Here is a 19686-nt window from a genome sequence, read left to right as displayed (position 1 = left end):
AGCATTTCCATGCACACAGTTGCTCTGGCAGCTGCCTCTGCCTGTTGTATGTGTACATGCACACGTGTACATTTGGATTCTGTGGGTACATGTGTGGGCTGTGTATACGTGTGTGTGTGCTTTGTGCATACATGCCCATGTGTGCATGTGTGTGCATCTGGGTTCTCTGCACATGTGTGTGTTGTCTGCTATGTGCACACATATGCAATATTCATACATATGTTTCCTGTGTGTGTGTGCATGCCATGTGCACGTGTGGTGCCTGCACATATGTCTGTTGTGCATCTGATGTATCTGTGTGCGCATCTGTGTGCTCTTTCTGCACGTGTGTAGTGCCTGTACATGTGAGTGCTGTTTGTGTGCTCTGCATGCATGTGTCCTGTCATGTGTCCATGTATCCGTATGTGTGGTGTACATGTGTGTGTGGTGCCTGTACATGTGTGTGCTCTGAGTATGTCCACATGTGCTGTGTGTGTACATGTGTCTACATATGCGTGGTGCCTGTACATGTGTGTGCTGTTTGTGTGCTTTGCATGTATGTGTCCTGTCATGTGTCTGTTTATCTGTATGTGCTGTGTGCACGTGCGTGGTGCCTGTACATGTGTGTGCGGTGCGTGTGCTCCTCATGTGCACTTATGGGTGAGCACATTTGCTCTCTCAGATCTCTCTCAAGTGCTCAATACTGGATTCTTGAGGAGGCTTACCACTTTGGTCCAAGAAGTTGACATTTAAACAATAGTTGATAGAAGTACTTTGAGCTTGTCTTCCTATCTCATTACTGGACAATACAATGGCTTTTTCCTTTTTTAATAATTTTGAAGCAAATACCTAGACATCTTACTTCATTGGTAAACATTTCAGTATATATCTTAAAAAGGTAAGAACTGTTAAAAGAAACCCACATAACATCATAATCACCTGAAAAAAGTGAAACATAATGCCCTAGTGTCATCAGATATCAAGTCTGCACTCATATTTCTCCATTCATCTCATTTAGGAAAGTATGTTGCGTGTTTGTTCAGATCAGGACCTGAGGAGGCCGTGCATGGCGCTTGGTGAATTGGGACTTAAGGAGGGTGTGCATGGCACTTGGTGAATCAGGACCTAAGGAGGCCCTGCATGGTTCTTGGTGAATCAGGACCTAAGCAGGCCATGTGTGGCACTTGGTGAATCAGGAGACCATGCATGGCACTTGGTGAATCAGGAGACCATGCATGGCACTAGGTGAATCAGGAGACCATGCGTGGCACTTGGTGAATCAGGAGACCATGCATGGCACTTGGTGAATCAGGAGGGTATGCATAGCACTTGGTGCATCGGGAGGGAGTACATAGCACTTGGTGAATCGGGAGGGTGTGCGTGGCACTTGGTGAATCAGGACCTGAAGAGGCCATGCATGGTACTTGGTGCTAAGGAAGCCATGGTACTTGGAGAATCAGGACCTGAGGAGGCCGTGCCTGGCACTTGGAGAATGAGGATCTAAGGAGGCCTAGCATGGCACCTGGAGAATCGAAACCTGAGGAGGGCGTGCCTGGCACTTGGAGAATCTGGACCTGAGGAAGCCATGCATGGCACTTGGTGGATGAGAACCTAAGGAGGCTCTTTATGGCACTTCATGAATCGGGACCCGAGGAGGCCGTGCATTGCGCTTGATGTATCATCTTTAGAGCACAGCTTCTCTTCATCTTTTTTTTTCCTTTGCGGTTTTTGTTCAAGAAACTAAATTGTTTCTTTGTTGAGATTTTGCAGTTTGTGTCCTCATGACTCAGTTTTCCCAGTGGTGAGCAGCTTGCTCCCTGCCCTAGTCCTCCTGTAGGTCAGTTCGTAGCTCCGGAGGCTGCATCAGACCCGTGCTTCCTTTTGGAGACACCGTTTCATTGGTGGCCCCACACACCTCCATCAGGGCATACAGGAAAGACAGTGTCTCTCTCACCGGTTTTTAAAAAATTCTGATTTTATGTGTCTTCATAAGCATACGCTCCTTAAGCATACGCAGCCCTGTGCCTTTTGGGGAAAAAAGTCTTCGTGTTTGCTATGGGATATTTTAAATATACATAATTTATCAATTATTCCTCCTCATCTAAGTTAGTCACTTTTAGTAATGACACACAGAAATGCTGCTTTCTAGCTGCAACTAGCACATTTTGCAGGTTACTAATCGATTCTTTTGATATGCTTATTGACTCCAGAACACTGCAGATCTCACCTGCTTTGGGGCTTGAGAAACTCTCATCCTGTAAAGGCGAACTTCCTGTTCTCCTGAGAGCAGATTAGAGTGCTGAGGCCTCAGGCTGGTGGATCTGGGACCGCCTTACCCACCCTCCTGCGCAGGTGTCTGGCTGAAGTGTGCTGTTATGTGTCTTACGGTTGTGTTGAGGCTAAAGCAGGAACACAGCGTTTTCATGGGTAATGTAAGAATTTTCACCTGTTAATTTTGGTGGCGGCCGTGTAGTTAGAGAGCCCTTTCAATTTTAAACAACCAGTCTGTACTACCCTGTGTGCTGTGCCCTTTCCCCAAGAGCGGTGATGGGATGGGAGAGGTCAGGATGAATGTACCAGCGTCTGTGAGTAGAAGATTCCTCAGCGGCTGTTGAGGTTGCCGTCCTTCCCCGTGAGAGCGTGTCTGTGTGGTTGGTCCTGACTGTCATCAGCAAGTCTTAGTGAGCCCTGTGGTGTCTATGCTGGGAAGAGCAGACGCCAGGAGTCAGGATGCTGGCTTCAGGGCAGAGGAAGTGGTGACCCCCAAGTGGTGGGGCTGGGAAGGGCCGTCCACAGGAGAGGCGGGCAGGGTTTCCAACCAGTCAGCTGCCTCATCTTCCTTCCCTGCAGGGAGAACCTAGATTCACAAGAGATCATCTTTTTGAGGTAAAACACATGTTTCATATTTAGAGAAGAATTCTTAGCTGTGTGCTTGAAGCTCAAGCATAAGTAGGAATGAGTTAAATTTCTGGGAAAAACAAAAATGCAAGAAAATATCCCTCCATTCAGCTGTGGTTTCTGTTGCAGATGCTATTAAATTCATTACTTGGAAATGGGTCTTGGTGACTTCAACTGCAGTTGGGGTGCTGGGAGAGCAGATGCGCAGTGATTTTCCTAGGGGACAGCCGTGCCGGCTCCCTCCACGCTGGGCCCCCAGTGTGGGCCATGTGGCTGCGGTGGAGCCCCGACTGCTGCCTAACTGCGGCAGTTCCCCGTTCGCTGTGGGAGGGCACGTGGTGGCTTAGGGAGGAACCGGATTCTCTGGGATGGGTTTGGCGGAGTGCCTCGAATCATTTCCAGTGTCTGATGTGCTAACCTCTCCTGCCTCAGAATGGCTGCTCTTTTGTTGCTGAGTCTGTGGCTACCACGTGTTTGATGCAGCATTTGGCTTTTCCCTGAGGGCATTTCAGCCTTACGTAAAGCTTCTTCCTGACTTCTTAATCTCCGCTTCTCTGTCTTATCCTTTGTTTGTGTTTCTTCATCCTGCCTCCCTCTTTCACCAAGAAGGAACAGATGAAAGGCTCACGTGGGTCTGATCTTGTGGTTTGTCAGACGTGGGCAGGGGCGGGCTCCGGCCTGGCTGTGGGGACCGGGCTGTGTGAGCTCTGCGGGAGCCTGGCAGCAGGAACGGCGGCAGACTTGTGCTGGGTGCTCCTGTCATCTCCCATAAACGGGTGCACAGAGCCAAGGTTCATAGGAAGGTTTTAGGTCACAGCTGTGAACTTTCTGTTTGATTCTATTAGGGTGTTTAGTCTGCCTCCTGTGTGTGATAGCTTTATAAACAGTGAGCACAAAACACAAAAATTAAAAGAAAAACCAAGGTGATTCGTTCAGTTCAATCAGAAAGTCCATTCACTGGAAAACTTAAACACCGGGTGGGCTGGTCTGAAGAGAAGAGTTTAACTGGGCATGCAGCCCTGCCCGTACCCGGAGATGGAGAGGCTCATGCCTTCATCTCTGTGTCTCTGCCCTCTCTGCTGGCTCAGCAGAGCCAAGTCCACATGGACCTGTGCTGGCAGTTCACTGGAGCTTCCCTGAAATAACTTAGGGCAGAAGAGATGCTGAAGTTCTCTACTTGCTATGAAACTGTCTAAGAAATTAATGTCCTTGTTTTCTTTTTCTTTTCTTTCCTTTTTAGAAATTAAAGAATACATTTCATCTTCGGTAACTCTACCATCCTGGTCTTTTTTCCCTGTTCACTGTTCCCTAGTATTTAAACTTGCCCTAATTCATCTGTCTCCTCTCCTAGTCAAGAAAAAAAAAATCAGTCATTTCTTGCATACCTAGTCTACGTAAGAGAATTATATTTGACAAATGTTCTTCAGCCTAAAATAAATGTCTGAATCAGTGAGTGATTTATCCTGGTTTCAGTGGGTTAACTGTCCGTTTGGAGAGCTGACAAATCTGGGTTTCTTTGGAGAACTATCAGTACAAAGTCACGGGAGTAACGAACAGGTTGGCATCCGTGATGCTTCTCGTCTGCTGTGGCCGTGGACCAGGCCACACTCCAGGAATGCATGTTCTAGAACTGACACTTCTTAGGAAAAGGGGGTGGCTAAGCCGGTAGGCCCTGGAAGGTGGAAAGGCAAGGGCCCTGCCTTCCAATCTGGAGGGCCACCCACCAACGCAGGAGGGTGTGCTGGAGTGGGCTTTGCGGAGGGGCACGGGGATGCAGAGCTGTGCGTGTCCACTAGCCCATCGGGACCCTTGTGCAGGCGAGAGTGTCTGGAGTGTGTTTGTAATCATTGAGCATTTTGAGCAAGAAGTGATGGGGTAATTGCAGATTTGACCCAGGTTCTCTTGTCCTGTGCTGCCTTCTGAACTTTTCACAGACTGTTCATTCCATTCGTTAATTATGAGGCACAGTATAAAAGGGTTGGGGTTTTTAGAGGTGGGGGAGGTTTTTATAATGCTGTTTTTATTTATGGCTTTGATACCAGCCCAGAGATTAGCCATGAGCTAGGCCACTTGTTTCAGTATCTGTTACTTTAATTGTGAATTATTAATAAATGTTCCAGACCTCATATCCTATGTCATTTCCACGTGTTAAACCATGAGAAGGCCTGGTAACCAGGAAAGGTGCTTGGTAACTTCTGACATCCACACACAATTGATGTTTCAATAAGAGGACACAAGTCCCAGGATGAGCCCTGGACTAGGAACCAGGGATCCTGCCCTATCGGCTCCACAGTCCTGAAGGGCTCCCCTCCCCTTGCCTAGGTCTCCACCTCTGAAAAGCACAGGCCCTGACCCTTAGGGTATCCCGTGCCCACCGTCTCCTGCAGAGACTGCCACAGTGGAAGGAAAGCTGACTTACAGAAAATGTCACACTGTACTTTTAAATATTCATTCATGGTTTTCCTGTCTGCTCTGTTGGTTAACTAGGTCACTGGTAACCATGAGCACTGCTTTGACAGACAGGAGGCAGATGCACGGCGCCCCCAGCCCGCCCCCACCCGGCCCTGCCTGCTGTGGTTTCACGCGCTCCCGCTCCTGCCCTCTGCATTCGCCCAGGCAACTGGCTCTCCTCCACAATAGCCCGCAGAGCTCTCGTTAGGGTGGCTGTGGTCTCCACTCCCGCACAGGCCCGTGTTGTTGTGCACTGGTTGTTCGGAGTGGGAGGGCCTGTCAAGGTGTCTGGCTGCACGTCCTCTGCAGCTGGACCTCCCTCACACAGAAGCCACAGCTTAAACCTGGGCTGCATGGAGGGGCCTCTGCCCTTCTGGTCCAGATACCCATACAGATGAGTCTTGGGGACGCGTTCTGTCTCTCCCGCTGCGCCTCAAGAACCGTGGACAGGGAGGGAGCTGCCAGATAAGGAACTCCAAGATCGTGTGCTGAGGACAGGGTTCTGGCCTCGACCGGCATCTCAGTGAGCATCTTCTGGAGGCGCTGCTTGGCTGTGCGGAGTGTGGACCATGAGGGACAGGAAACAGACGCTCCGGCGTTTTGATTGGGAGGGTGACTTGTTTGCCCCGGGAGCATTTTTTGTCTTCTCAGTCAGTGTTTAAATGAACCTCAAGTCCTAGAATCAAGTGTGTGATTATTTTGTTATTGAATGCCTGGCTATGAAAGGTTATATATATTATAACCTTGTTTTTTACTGTGGTAAAATATATGTAATATAAATTTTGCCCTTTTTAACCATTTTAAGCATACAAGTTAGTGGCATTAATTACATTCAAACTGTTGTGCAACCATCTCCACTCTCTGTTTCCAAAGACTTCGATCACTGCAAACAGAAACTCTGTACCCATGAAGCAGTAACTCCACATTCCACCTCCCCCTAGCCCCTAGTAACCTGTAATCTTTTCTCTGTCTCTATGAATTTGCCTATTCTAGGAATCTCCTATAAGTGGAATCATATATTTGTCTTTTTGTGTCTGGCTTTTTTCACTTAGCATAATGTTTTCAAGGCTGACCAACCTTGTAGCATGAATCAGTACTACTTCGCTTTTTATGGGTGAATAATATTCTGTTGTGTGGATGGACCACATCTTCTTTATCCATTCATTACTAATGGACACTTTGGTTGTTTCCACCTTTGTCTCTTGTGAGTGCCACATGCGTTCATTTACAAGCATCAGTTCTTTGGGGCATATACCTAAGAGTGGAATTGCTTGGTCATAGGATAATTTTATGGTTAGCTTTTTGATGAACTGCCAAACTGTTTTCCATAGCAGCTGCACCATTTTATATTCACACCAGCAATGTATGAGGATTCCAGTATTTCCACATTCTCACCAACACTTACTTTCCTTTTTGAAAATTTTAAATTATTCTAGCCATCCTAGTGGATGTGAAGTGGTATCTCATTGTGATTTTGACTTTCCATTCCCTGATGGCTAATGATGTTGAGCATCTTTTCATATGCTTATTGGCCATTTGTATGTCTTCTTTGGAGAAATGTCTATTCAAGTTCTTTTCCCATTTGTTAATTGGGTGGTTTGTCTTTTTATTTGTTAAGTTGTAGGAGTTCCGTATATATTCTAGATATTAAATGCTTATCAGATCTGTGGTTTGCGAATGCTTGTCCCATTCTGTAGGTTGTCTTTTGACTTTCTTGATAATGTCTTTTGATGCAATTCTGACACCAACCCCAACTGGTGTACTGCAATTCAGTTCTGGCACTAACCACCCATTGTTAGCACAGATCCCCTAAGTTAAAGGCCTAGTCCCCAACAAGGCTGCCCCTCCTTAAAACATCAGCCACAGTGGGGTCCCCAGGCCACTTGTACTTCTGACCAACTGGCTACAAATCTGGGGGTTTCCCATGACCCCTCTCAGGTTTGATAATTCATTGGAATGACTGACAGAACTCAAGAAAGCACTCTGGTTATGATTATAAAGGATTATAAGTCGAGAAGAGCCAAATGAAGAGACACGTAGGGCAAGGTCTGGGAGGGTCCCAAATGCAGAGCTTCTCTGCCCTCTCCCAGTGGAATTGGCATGTCACCCGCCTGGCACATCAATAGGTTCACCACCCAGGGAGCTCCACTGAGCCTCAAGTGTCCAGAGTTTTTATGGAGGTTTCGTTATGCAGGCATGATTGATGGAATCATTGGTCACGTTACTGAACTCAGTCGCCAGCCCCCCTCCCCTCTCTGGAAGTCAAAGCCCCTACCCACTAATCGCATGGTTGGTCTTTCCAGCATGGCCGGCTTTGATCCTGAAACTGTCTAGGGACCCACCATGAGTCACCCCATTAGTATAAACTCAGGTGTGGTCAGAGGCTCATGAATAACAAAGATACTCCTATTACCTGGGAAATTCCAAAGATTTGGAGTCTCTCTCCCAGGAGACAGGGACAAAAGCCAGTCAAATTCTTTGTAATACAACAGATACACATAAGTTTTAAATTCTGATGAAGTTATCTACTTTTCTTTTGTTGTTCATGCTTTTGGTGTCACATCTGAGAGTCCATTGCCACATCCAAGGTCATGAAGTTTTATCCCTATATTTTCTTCTAAGTCGTTGATTCATTTAGAGTTAATTTTTATATATGAAGTGAGGTAAGGGTCCAACTTTATTCTTTGGCTTGTAGAAATCTAGTTGTCTCAGCACCACTTGTACAGACTATTCTCTCTCCAGTGAATGGTCTTGGCACCCTTGTCAAAAATCCATTGGCTGTAGATGTCTGGGTTTATTTCTGGACTCTCAGTTCTATTCCATGGGTCTATATGTCTGTCCTTATGCTGGGCCACACTGTTTTTATTACTGTAGCTTTGTAGTAAGGTTTGAAATAGGGAAGTGTGAGTCTTCCAACTTCATTCTTCTTTTTCAAGATTGTTTTGGCTATTCAGAACCCCTTGCAATTCCATATGAATTTGAGGATCAGCTTTTCCATTTCTGGGGAATAAATGCTGCTGGAAATCTGATAGGGATTGCACTGAATCTGTATATCACTTTGAGGGGTATTGCCATCTTGCCAATATTAAGTCTTCCATCCAGGAACACAGGATATCTTGCATTTATTTAAATCTTCTTTAATTTCTTTCAGCATGATTTATAGTTTTTAGCCTTTCATCTGCTTGGTTAAATTTATTCCTAGATATTTTATTCTTTTGGATACTATTATAAATGGAATTATTTTCTTAATTTCTTTTTCTGATTCTTCATTGCTACTGTATAGAAACACAACTGATGTTTGTGTGTTGATCTTGTACCCTGCTACTTTGCTGAACTTGTTAATTAGGTCTGGTAGCTTTCTTGTGGATTCTTTGGGATTTTCTACATATAGGATCATGTCATCTCAAACAAAGATAGTTTTACTTCTTCCTTTCCAGTATGGATGCCTTTTATTTTTTTTTCTTGCCTAATTAATTGCTCTGGCTAGGACTTCCACTGCATAGCAGTGCTGTGTAGCAGTGTGAAAGTGGGCGTCTTTGTCTTGTTCCTGATCTTAGGGGGAAAGCTTTCAGTCTTTCCCCATTGAGTATGCTGTTAGCTGTGGGTTTTTCATAAATTCCTTTTATCATATTGAAGAAGCTGCCTTCTATTCCTAGTTTTCTGAGTGTTTTTATCATGAAAGGATGTTAGGTTTTGTCAATGCCTTTTCTGAATCAATTGAGATGATTATGTGGTTTTTTTCTCTTTGTTCTAATAACGTGGTGTATTACATCAATTGATTTTCTTATGTTGAACCACCCGTGTATTCTGGGATAAATCCTACTTGGATTCAGTTTGCTAGTATTTTAGTATGTTTTGTTTTCGTTTGTCTCAAAGAATTTACTAATTTCCCTCTTAGACCCATGAGTGGTTTAAGAGTATGTTGTTTAATTTCTTCCTATTTGAATTTTCCAGTTTTCCAGATTTCTAGTTTCATTCCACTGTGGCCAGAGAAGTTACTTCAATCTTTTTAAGTCTGAGGCTTGTTTTGGGGCCGACCACGTGGTCTGTCCTGGAGAATGTTCTGTGTGTACTTGAGAAGAAAGTGTGTTCTGCTGATTTGGGGGGAGGGTTCCGTAGGCGTCTGTTAGGTCCAGTTGGTTTATGTGTTGTTCAGTTCCTCTGTTTCCTGGTTGATATTCTTTCTGGATGTCTTATTCATTTCCAACATCTTTTTATTAACTTTTAAAAATAGTAAACATTAGGTGGTTTTTGGTTCAGGCTGCGAAGTCGATTTTGTGCCGTTTTTAAGTGTGGAATTGGACTGAACACATGAGCACAATCTTGGGGAAGCTGCTCAGCTGCATGGCCTTGGGTGGCATATGTCTGTCCATCCCATCTGTAGCATGAAGGCTGGGGATTGGTTGTCAGAAGCACAGCTTCGGGTGGCCAGTAAGTGCCTTTGCCACGCCAGCTATGCAGCCTTCAGTGTTTCCCTGAGTGTTACTATCATGTTTTACAGAGCAGGGTCCCACCTTCAGCTGGCAGCAGAGGATGAAGTGAGGGGCGGCCTGCATTGTGTGGACTGGAGTTCGGGCACACAGAGAGCTCTAAACACGTGTCAGTGGGGCCCCCGTCAACTCTGAAGAGCCACGAACTTAATGCATTTGCCATTTCTTTCATATTCTAAGCACGTCCCCACTGAGGTATTGACTTCCACACATAAGATGAACCTTCAGCTAGACAAGTATCTCACTTCACAGGGATTCATTGCTTTCTTAAAAACTTGGTTCCTGTTGTGGGAAGCTGTTTATGGTCTGAGAGCAGGTTGGCTCCCAGGACACCCTCTAGTCCTGGGATGTGCTCACCTGTGCTTTCCCTGTCCAGACCTTGAGTTAGAGAGGCCACGCTTGTGCCCGGGCCACTGGGGCCATTTGTAGCTGGGGGCCAGTCAGCAGATCCCTGGAGACTCAGCTCCCAGAGTCTTGGTGTGCAGACGAGGCCTGGTGCATAAGACAGTTTATTCTCAGCTCCTCCACCCTGTGCACTGCGGGGGGTCGTGAGGAGGGAGAAGCTGCCACCTCTCCACAGATGGCCCTCGGGGCCTCAAGGAATACAGACCAGCGAGGGGACAGAGTGGGACACGGGGGTGGTCTGTGAGTGCTGAGTGTGACAGAGTGTAGCCTAGAATGTTCTTACAGCCTCCAGAGCTGTGGCTGTGCTGGAAGCCAAGTTTTCCCTCCGTGCCGTCTCCACGGCGTATTAATGGCCCTAACTGGTAGAACTATTTGGAGTTGCAGACAGCTTGATTTATCCCAGCTCTGTTCTTAAATGGTTGCTAATTTCTCACTGCAAGAAAATTCACAGTTTTTCAGTGAGTCAGCTTAATAACGAGATCAGGTCAGACAGTCTAGCTAATACTAAACTCACTCTTTAGGTTCTTAGTCGTAATACAGTAATACTGTAAATCCTGGAGTTGTCTCATGAGGTGGAGTGAAACGTTTTCTCTTTCAGACTACAAGTTGAGACAACTAGCGTATTACAGACTCCAGGAAAGGTCACGGCCGTGCTGCTGTGTACCATGTCCTTCCCTCGCTGCAGTCACGCAGCAAAAGCCAAACCCAGATGTTTTGGGCCCCTGGAGGCATGGCCACAGCAGTGCTCAGGGCCTCTGACTCCCAGACTCTCACACCTCGATGGCTGGCGTGAGTCTGTTTTGGTAAGTGGACCTACTCGGCTGGATGAGCTCTTTTTCTCTTAATTTATTTTCTGTTTTTATAAACAGAATGGAAATGGTAGGGAGGCTACCATGAGTCTGTATCTGCTCTTGTGTCTGTGCCGCTGTCCTGAGGTCTGAGGCGTTGAGGGATGGAGGCCGCCGGAGCCTGTGGCTGAAGCAGAAGTTACCCCCCTTCCAGAGAGGACAGTAACGTTGCTCTGTCCTGGGGACCACATGGTGCCTCCCACTTCCTGCCTGAGTCATCTTGCCGTCCCCTTCCTGTGCAGTCACTGACTGGCACGTGAGCCCAGCACCCTGCCTGTGGGGACCCGAGCCTCCTGCGCTGGCCGTGTTGAGCCCCTGGCGCCCTCTGAGCTGAAGCGCACCCAGCGTGGTTTCTCTCAACGCACAGCTCCTGGGCGGCGCTGGCTTATGTGTTTTTATGTCTCGCCTGTGCTCATGTGCACTGTATGTTTCTATGGAGTTTATAAAAGGTAGTTTCTCCTGAAACTCAGTGCACATTTAATCAGGTAGTTTCTGTGTAGGTACAAATGGCACTGGGAAGATGGCTGGCTACTGGGTTTACTAATTAGAGTGGCAGGGACTTGGAGAAGAGTCCATTTTGAGACTGGTCTTTGGCTCAGAGCCCAGTGAAGGCTCATCGGAACGGCAAGTTGATATTTCAGAGGCTGGCAGCATTATGCATTGATGACTAGACAGCTTGTCATCCTGGGCCACAGAAGTAGCAACTGGTTTAAGGTTTGGCCAGACTTCATGTTCTCCATTCTTTCCATCCCATGTTATACAGAATGCACACAATGCCGTATAATTACTTCAGTCCCTTTCTTAAAGGAAAAAGACGCTGGACCAAGACTCCAGAGGTACTGGTGGATTGAAGTTGCAATTACTCAGTAATTTTCTTTGCAGACTTAGTAGCTGTAAAGATCTCTCTTGTATTTTTGCAGTACTAGTTAATTTCAAGTGCAGCTTTGGTGGGCCAGCCAGGGGTCTCAGGCTGCCTGTAATGAGTGGTATTTTTAAGGCCATCATCTCGGTGACACTTTTTCTAAGTCAAAAAATTCAACAGGATCCAGCCTTTGTTTGGATTGTATACTCAGTAAAACGCTCAGCCTTTGTGGGAATGCCAGCTGTTCTTGCTCACAAAATAAGTTGTCTGTGCCTATTACTGTGCTTATTAAGCACAGGCTCGGGAATATAGGCGTTCTACCTTTGCCACTGTTTCCTTGTGGATGAGAAAGAGGCAGTCGAGTCCTCCTCTTGAGGAAGGTGGCCGATGGAAGTGTAGGACATGCGGGGTTTGCCACAGACAGTGGCCCTTGCTGGGAGCTCTGTGATGTCCCATGCTACTTGGCCCAGTAGCCGCTGGCCACGTGTGTCTGCTGAGCACCTGAGGAGTGGCCAGTCCAAGCTGAGATATGCCCTACGTGTAACATTCACACCAGCTTGCTAGGCTTCATATAAAAAGAGAATATAAAGTATCTCATTAATAATTGTTTATATTATTTCATGTTGAATTGATAATATTTTGGTTTGATTGGGTTAAATTAAATATATTAGTAAAATGAATTATACTTACCATTTTTTTACTTTTTAGAATGTGAGTATTAGAAATTTTAAAATTGTGAGTGTGGCTCTCCTTGTCTCAGACATCTTGCCCTGGACGCACAGGCTCTATGAGCCGGCACAGGTCCTGGGCCTGGCCTCCCTTGGGTGTGTGAGTGGCCTCAATCCCTGGTGAGGGCCTTTTTGCCATTTTTTAAGAGAGGTGTGCGATTTCTCTCAGTGTCCTGGTCATGTGACATCTGTTGTCTGTGCGATGGTCATGTCAAGGCCACACTGAGAGCTGGACCCCAGGCACTAGGGGACTTGGGCAAGTCACCCACCCCACTCTGCCTCGTTTGTGAAGCAGAGTTAGTCTGAGGCTTAACAGAGAACAGTTAGGGCACATGAACTGGGCAAGGAGAAAACAGAAATGAAACTGCATGTATGTATAGCTTAATGCCCAATTTTACTTTTCTGCGAGAGTGTGCACGCTGGGATAGAAGAAAGCAGATGGAAAGCACCATGATATGAGTAGCAGTGCTTGCCCGACAGGCGCTGGTGTGGTTTTGGGTCCTGGAGGACTTTCATTTTCTTCTTCAAGTTGTTCCCCTGATTTTCTGCAGGCATTGTTCCCATCAGAACAAAAGGAGGCGGTTAATGATCTGCACTAAAGGAGCAGATGAGCTGCCTTGCTGAAAGCCCGTCTCCCCCATCAGCACGTGCACAAACGGTGATTGCTCGTAGTTCGGAGCCTGGTGTACTAAAAGACAGTTCAATTGGAAATAGACTTGACCACTCTGTGATTGACAAGGACGTGGAGTTGCAGAGAGAGCCACAGGGGTCTGATTACTCAACGCAGGAGAGAGCCTCCTTGTGTGTGCACACTGGGTGTAGGTGTGTGGCAAAGGCCAGTCTTCCAGGGGACATCTTGTGCGAGTTCCTGGTGGAACAGCCTTACTATCACACTACAAATGGAGGCAAATTAGGAAGGAATGGTTGACCAGAGAAGACAGCGTGGAAGGACCTGCCTAACGTGTGGTGAGCAGTGACTTGATTATGCTGTCTGGGCCTCAGCCATATGAGATCATAGAAATGAGAGATGGAAGGGACCTCCTGTATTAGGTCATCCAGCCTGTCCCCTCCAGAGCCGACTGACCCCACAGTATACTTTCCAGAGCTCCATCCAGTTTTTCAAGTGACTCAACTGATGGAGTTTCCACCAGCTCCCAGAGGGTGCAGAAAGGTGGTGTCTGAGGCTGCTAGCTTGGGTCAGGGTTTATTCTTCCGTCTCTTGACGAAGATCCCCATGATGATGCTGTGTTTGCAGAAGGATGTGGGGTAAGTCCTGCCGGTCACTGACGTGCGTGTGACTGTGGGTGACCTCAGCTCTCCTCATCTCTGTGTCCCCTCCACAACGCAGGGTGCGGTGCTGAACTCCTTCGGTCTGAGTGCTCTGAGACTTGGCGGTGGCACCTTCCGTAGCACTTTATAGTTTTCACAGCTTGTTCCCATTTGTGATCTCACTTAAGCCTCACCATTCCTGGGGAAGCAGTCCATCTTATGATCCTCCTGGCCCCTCCCTGCCTTTATTCTGTTTCTTGTTAACCAGACGGAGCAGCTGTCCCAGGCAGTGGGTGGTGGGCCACGTGGTCAGGCACTCCTGATTCTGAACGCAGAGCTAGCTGCTGCACTGGACTGCACGGGTCCTGTCTTGCCTTCTGAGACACCACACAGGGTGCAGTTTACTCTCCTTGCGGCGTGGCTTTCTTTCCCAGGCAGTGGCACTGCTCCGGATTGTCCCACACCACCTGTGAAAGCCAGAGCCTTCTCACCTGTGTCACCTGGTGGGTCCTGGGGGAGATCTCAGTGCAGACTCGGGGCCTCTGAGGTGGTCATCCAGGCTGTTCACTGCTGACCTTCACCCCGTGTGACAGAGGACTTTGAACAGGTCTGTAGGCAGGTTGATCCACCAGGAGTTAGTAAATGGGGCGCCCAGAGCTCCTCTTGATGATTCAGATTCTGCGGTTCCTTTTTCTTGGCCTAACTAATGATCTGAAACTTTCCCTAAAAGAGGCATTAACATTTATTGCAAGTAGTTGGTCATTAAGATTTCTCTTAAAATTATTCCTTTTTGTTGTAAGCTTGAGAATATTAAATTTTTAAACCTAGGCTCAGTAAGTTTGTAGTTAAAGTACATTTCACAATGCAGTTAGTCTCAATAGAATTGTAATAAACAGCTGCTCTCGGTCGTTTATGAAACGAGATGAAGTATGACATGAGTCACAAGTCAGGGGCTGCCATCCCGCCTGCTTGGCTTCCTCGGTTTGGCCTTGCTGCAGCAGCCCTCCCCCCCGCGGGCGCCGTCCTCCCTGTGGCGTTGCTGTGGTCTGTGGTGTCTCTGTGCCTTCAACGTGTCCACGCCTGGAGCCCCAGGGTCCCGCGGCAGGGCTGTCTCCAGCGGTGCTCTGTGGGCCGTGGCCTGTTGGGGAACTGCCCATCACCTTGGATTCTTCTGCTGTGTTTTGTCCTGCGTTTCATATTTGTATGTGAAGTATTTCAAACACATAGGCAGGAAAAGACTGGACTCAGATCCTTGGTTCTGCCTGTGCCAGCCATCCCGCTGCTGCTTGCATGTGGGAACGTCCCCAGCAAAGCTGTCGGTGAAGCAGAGCAAACTGGGTTGGAAACAGCAGGGCCGCGGGGCGGGAGGGGGGGGAGGGTGTGTCGGGGGGGCGTGGTCAGTCTCCCTGCCCGTGGCCTGGAGCAGGGCCAGAGGGCAAACGCCTCCTCTCCCAGCAGCTCTGCCTGGCTCCAGATAGCGCCAGGAAGAGGCAGAGCCAAGACCCAAACCAGGGCCGGAGCTTCGGCCTCTGGCTCGGCATTCACCATCCCCTTGACTCACAAAATTTCTTACGTATTGTAAAAATGATGAAAAGAAATATCTATTTTTGAGAATTTAGGAAAAGGAAGCCCCTCCTGTCATGTGTGCTTTTCCCGCAGATCCTGAGGAAGCTGAAGGGTCTTGCCTTGGATGCCGAGACGGAGCTGGAGAGACAGGACGAGGCCCTGGATGGCATCGCCACGGCCGTGGACCGGACAACGTTAACCATCAACAAGCATAATCGACGAATGAAAAAACTGACCTAGCTGGACAAGAAAGTCCAGAAGCACCTGCTCTTGACCAGCGTCTCTTCCCTCAGCACCTTGTTCTCAGCCTCGCGTGCTTCCTCGAGATGCAGACCCCAGGAGGTCGCTCGGAGGCCACCCAGGAGGCGCACAGCTGCCTCTGGAGGAAGGGCTGCTGTGCAGCCTATGGCACAGTGATCATGGCTGCCCCCGAGGGTCCCCTGAGGAGCTGAAGGAGCAGCCGCAGGAGAGGGGAACTGCTGCAGACACAGCGAACCGTCCCCGTGGCCTCGCAGGCTGCTTGGGAAAGTTGGGCTCGGGCTCCCGTTCAGACACGGGCGCCCTGCCCAGGCCTCCACAGCACATGGCAGCTCGTCATGTAGAGGGCGTTGCACCCGCGCTCCGCGCCTGCTTTGCATGGCTGTGACCCCCTCTCCAGCATCACCACGAACTGTGTTTGTGTCCTTTCTCCATTCTTGCTAAGCATGAAAGGATAACCTACGCCTCTATGAAAGGGACCTGCTTACTTCTCTCTCTGCCTGTCTGAACACCGCAGGCGTGTCCTGTGTCCGCAGAGTCCCTTCTCCAGGACCACATCCGGGCCGGAGCTGCCTCTCGGCTGCTCAACACAGACCCACCGCCATCGCTTTGTTCCGGTTCCTCTGGTGGACAGGCCAGGTTCTTTCTGGTTGTGTTGACATTTTCTAACTGAAGCTACAAGGCTCATACACCTCGAGGTCATCCTGTAAATACCTGAAATACTCTTTCACTGCCCAGTTCTTAGCCAAACGTGAAAAGAGTACATACTGCGCTTGTTAAAAAAAAGTCTTGATTTTTGCTTTTACTGACAAATGATAGTTTCAGGATATTTTTTGAAGATATGCATTACTGCTGCTTTTTGCTTGGTTTTGGGTGTCTTAGTGGGTCCCTGGAGGGCCCCTGGGGGGAGGACAAGGGGAAGGTGAAGTGGGTGACCCCGTCCCTTCTCACAACAGGCCACTCCAGACCGCTTAGAAATGCACAGAGAGGCTGCTCAAACCTGTAGAGGTGTTGTTGGAAGCCCCTTTCCTTCAGCCCTCCTGACACGCCCACAGGCCCTGCACCGCCCTGCTGCACTGCTCCACTTGCGTGCTGAGCCTTGGGTGGTGTTCAGAATGACTGCTCAGGTGCAGTGTTAGTTTTCTGACGCTGCCCTCACAAAGTACACACAACAGGGCTACCACAAGGGGAATGTGCTGTCTCCCAGGGCTGGAGGCCAGAGGTCCAGATCAAGGTGTCAGGGCCGCACACCCTCTGGAGGCTCCAGGGGAGGGTCCTTGCTGCCTCTCCCAGCTCCTGGTTGCCCCCGCGGTCCTGGGCTTGTGGCCACGTCACCCCAATCTCTGCCTCTCTCAGTTGTCATGCAGCTGTCTCCCCGTGTCTCTTGTTTCAAATCTCCCTCTCCTTTCTCTTATAAGGACCCTTGTTGAATTCAGGGCCCACCCTAATCCAGGGTCATCTCATCTCGAGATCCTTAACTACTGACATCTGTAAAGACCCCTTTTCCAAATGAGGTCTCATTTTGAGGTTCAGGGTGGGCGTGAATTTGGGTCACCTAGGGATTCCTGGCCTCATGGAAGCTGACCCGTTCCAAGAAGACATGGCAAGTGATGGTCTTCCACTTCAACTTTTAATTTGACTAGAAAAGAGTCAAATAGAGACTAGACTTAATCCTAGCCTCTATTTGTCTTATTTGGTTTGTACTTACCGACCTCCAAAATGAGAGGAGCCCTGTCCTCTCAAGGCTCCTTACTCTGATGTTCCTTACTCTCCTGACCATTCCAGGCACACTGAGGGATGGAACTTAGGCCTGTCCTCGGGGTCTGAGCCCCGTGCAGACCCTTGCCCTTGTGCTCGATGCTGGGAAGGGGGCACGGAGGGCACAACAGATGTGTAGATGTGTCAACAAGGACAGTTATTGATAGCTCCTGCTGTGCCCGGAGGTGGTGGCAGCTGGACTGTGTCCTCGTGGACCTTGGAGCAACACTGGGGGAAAGGCAGCCCATGCCCTGAGCACAGGGCGCGTGAGGTGGGCAGGCCGTGCCCAGACGTTGCAGCTTCCATGAGAGCCCACGAGGCTCTCGCCCATGGCCACACACTGAACTCAAGCGCAGGACTCAAGAAATACACATGCACATGCATGCTGGGTTCACCCAGCAGAAAACACACACACGCTCACACACACTGACCCCAGCCCCTCAGTCAGAATCTGCGGGGTTTACACGTTCCCCAAGTGTTTCTAATGAGTAGCAGGGTGAGAGCCACAGGCCAGGTGCCTTTCTGCCATCAGACCTGCTCTCTCCACACCAGGCTCTGGAGAGCCCTGAGCAGCTGACAGGAAAGCAAACCTGCCCTACCTTGATGCTGCTCTGAAACCCAGGAGGCCCTGCTCATGAGTTCCCAGCTCAGCCTGCAGCAGCTGCCCAGCATGTGCATGTCCTGAACACGGGCACTGGCCAGGGCCTGCGTGGCATCAGGGCTGCACGCACCGCGGCTATGGACAGGCCTCTGCCAGTGACCCCTCGCTGTGAGCAAGCCCTAGCTATCCAGCCTCACTCTCCTTTTCTCTCACCTGGGAATGGTAAATCTCAGACACTGGCTGAGAAGGTCGTAGTGCTGAAGACACTGTCCTGTCAGAGGATTCTCCTGCAGGTCTGTCCTCAAATAATTACGCTGCTAGAGACACTATGCTCCTTATGTGGAGACATGCAAGGAGTGTAAAAATAAAAAAGCCACCTAGGCCCATTTTATGCTATTGTTTTAACCTTAGTCTCAGAGTTAACTTTTTTTACCTTAGACCCTTGCAGCAGCAGACAATCCACCTGCAAAACTGAGTTGGAGACTGAACTCCAAAAGCACTAGGCTGAGGTGAAATTGCTAAGAACCCTATAAAACCAGCACCAACTTGCCCCAACACTACACCCCACACCCCCAGTGCACTAACTCTGCGCCCACCCCAGGTGCACAGACTCCACCCCGCTGCTACCACACAAGTCCACTAACTCCACCCCCACTTCTCCCCACCCCAAGTGCATCAACCCCCGCTAGTGCCCCCCCACCTAACAGTTCACTCTTCTGTCACCATCTAGAAACTTGGAACAGCAGTGGGTATGTTGATGAGGCCATTTTCCCTGATCTATTTTGATTGATAGCGAAAAGCTACATGGCTGGTGCTCCTGCTCATCTGATGACAAGGGCGGTCCTGCTTCCCAGAAGGCCTGGGTCTCCTCCCTCAGCATCCTCATCAAGAAGCAGGCCAGCAAGGCACAGTGGGGAAAGCATCAATTCACAGATGCCTGGAGCTTCTCACCTCAAAGTTCCCAGCACTGGAGAGCCACGCAGGGGCCACGTGCACTGTGGATGTGGAGGAGGGTCAGGGCCTCAGCAGCCTCCCAGGATGTCCACAGACAGCCTGAGGCTACCCTCCTTGCGGCCTCTTCATCCACACATTCAGGCTGCCCCCACCCGCAGTGGCTGTTCTCTTCCCACGGCTGGCCCATGGAGCTGGTGCCAGGTTAGGGAGGGGCTGGGGGCAGATACCCTGGGAAGTGGGGGGCAGCCATCAGCACAGCTCCCGTACCATGGAAGGTGAGGACCAGCAGAGAACGCACAGCCTCAGGAAGTCCCTTGGACACAGCTGTTTGGACCTTGGGCTGTGTTTTCCAATGGAAGTGTTGCTCTGGAGGGCAGTTTGGGTCCGAATGTGGTGGTGGCAGCGTTGAGATGCACCGCTTGGCAATGAAGGGGATTAGGAATGAAAGTGATGGGGTGGGTCAGAGGGCAAGCCCGGGTCCCCATTTCCAAGTGCCTAGTGAGTGCTTATCTGAATCCAATTATCCTGCGTGCAGCCTTGCTCCCAGCGCTCACAGAGGTCCCCAGAGAAGGGTCTGTGTACCCTCCTACAGTCAAGGGAACGGACATTTGCACCCGCT

General features: G+C 49.1%; 1 protein-coding gene across 3 annotated transcripts in view; it reads left to right on the top strand.

The window, feature by feature from the left end:
* Window positions 1-16583, top strand: part of SNAP47 (synaptosome associated protein 47) — a 66875-nt gene extending 50292 nt beyond the window's left edge. For all 3 annotated transcript variants that reach the window (XM_004420498.3, XM_087430262.1, XM_087430263.1), the window contains exon 5: window positions 15590-16583. In XM_004420498.3, coding sequence (XP_004420555.1) covers window positions 15590-15736 — 147 coding nt within the window. In that variant the 3' untranslated portion in view covers window positions 15737-16583. The remainder of the gene's footprint in view (window positions 1-15589) is intronic.
* The last annotated feature ends 3103 nt before the right edge of the window (window positions 16584-19686 follow it).

Source organism: Ceratotherium simum, chromosome 4, assembly GCF_057802395.1.
Source record: "Ceratotherium simum simum isolate JZ-2026a chromosome 4, ASM5780239v1, whole genome shotgun sequence".
Taxonomy (NCBI): Eukaryota; Metazoa; Chordata; class Mammalia; order Perissodactyla; family Rhinocerotidae; genus Ceratotherium; species Ceratotherium simum.
This window is presented reverse-complemented; position numbering and strand designations above follow the sequence as displayed.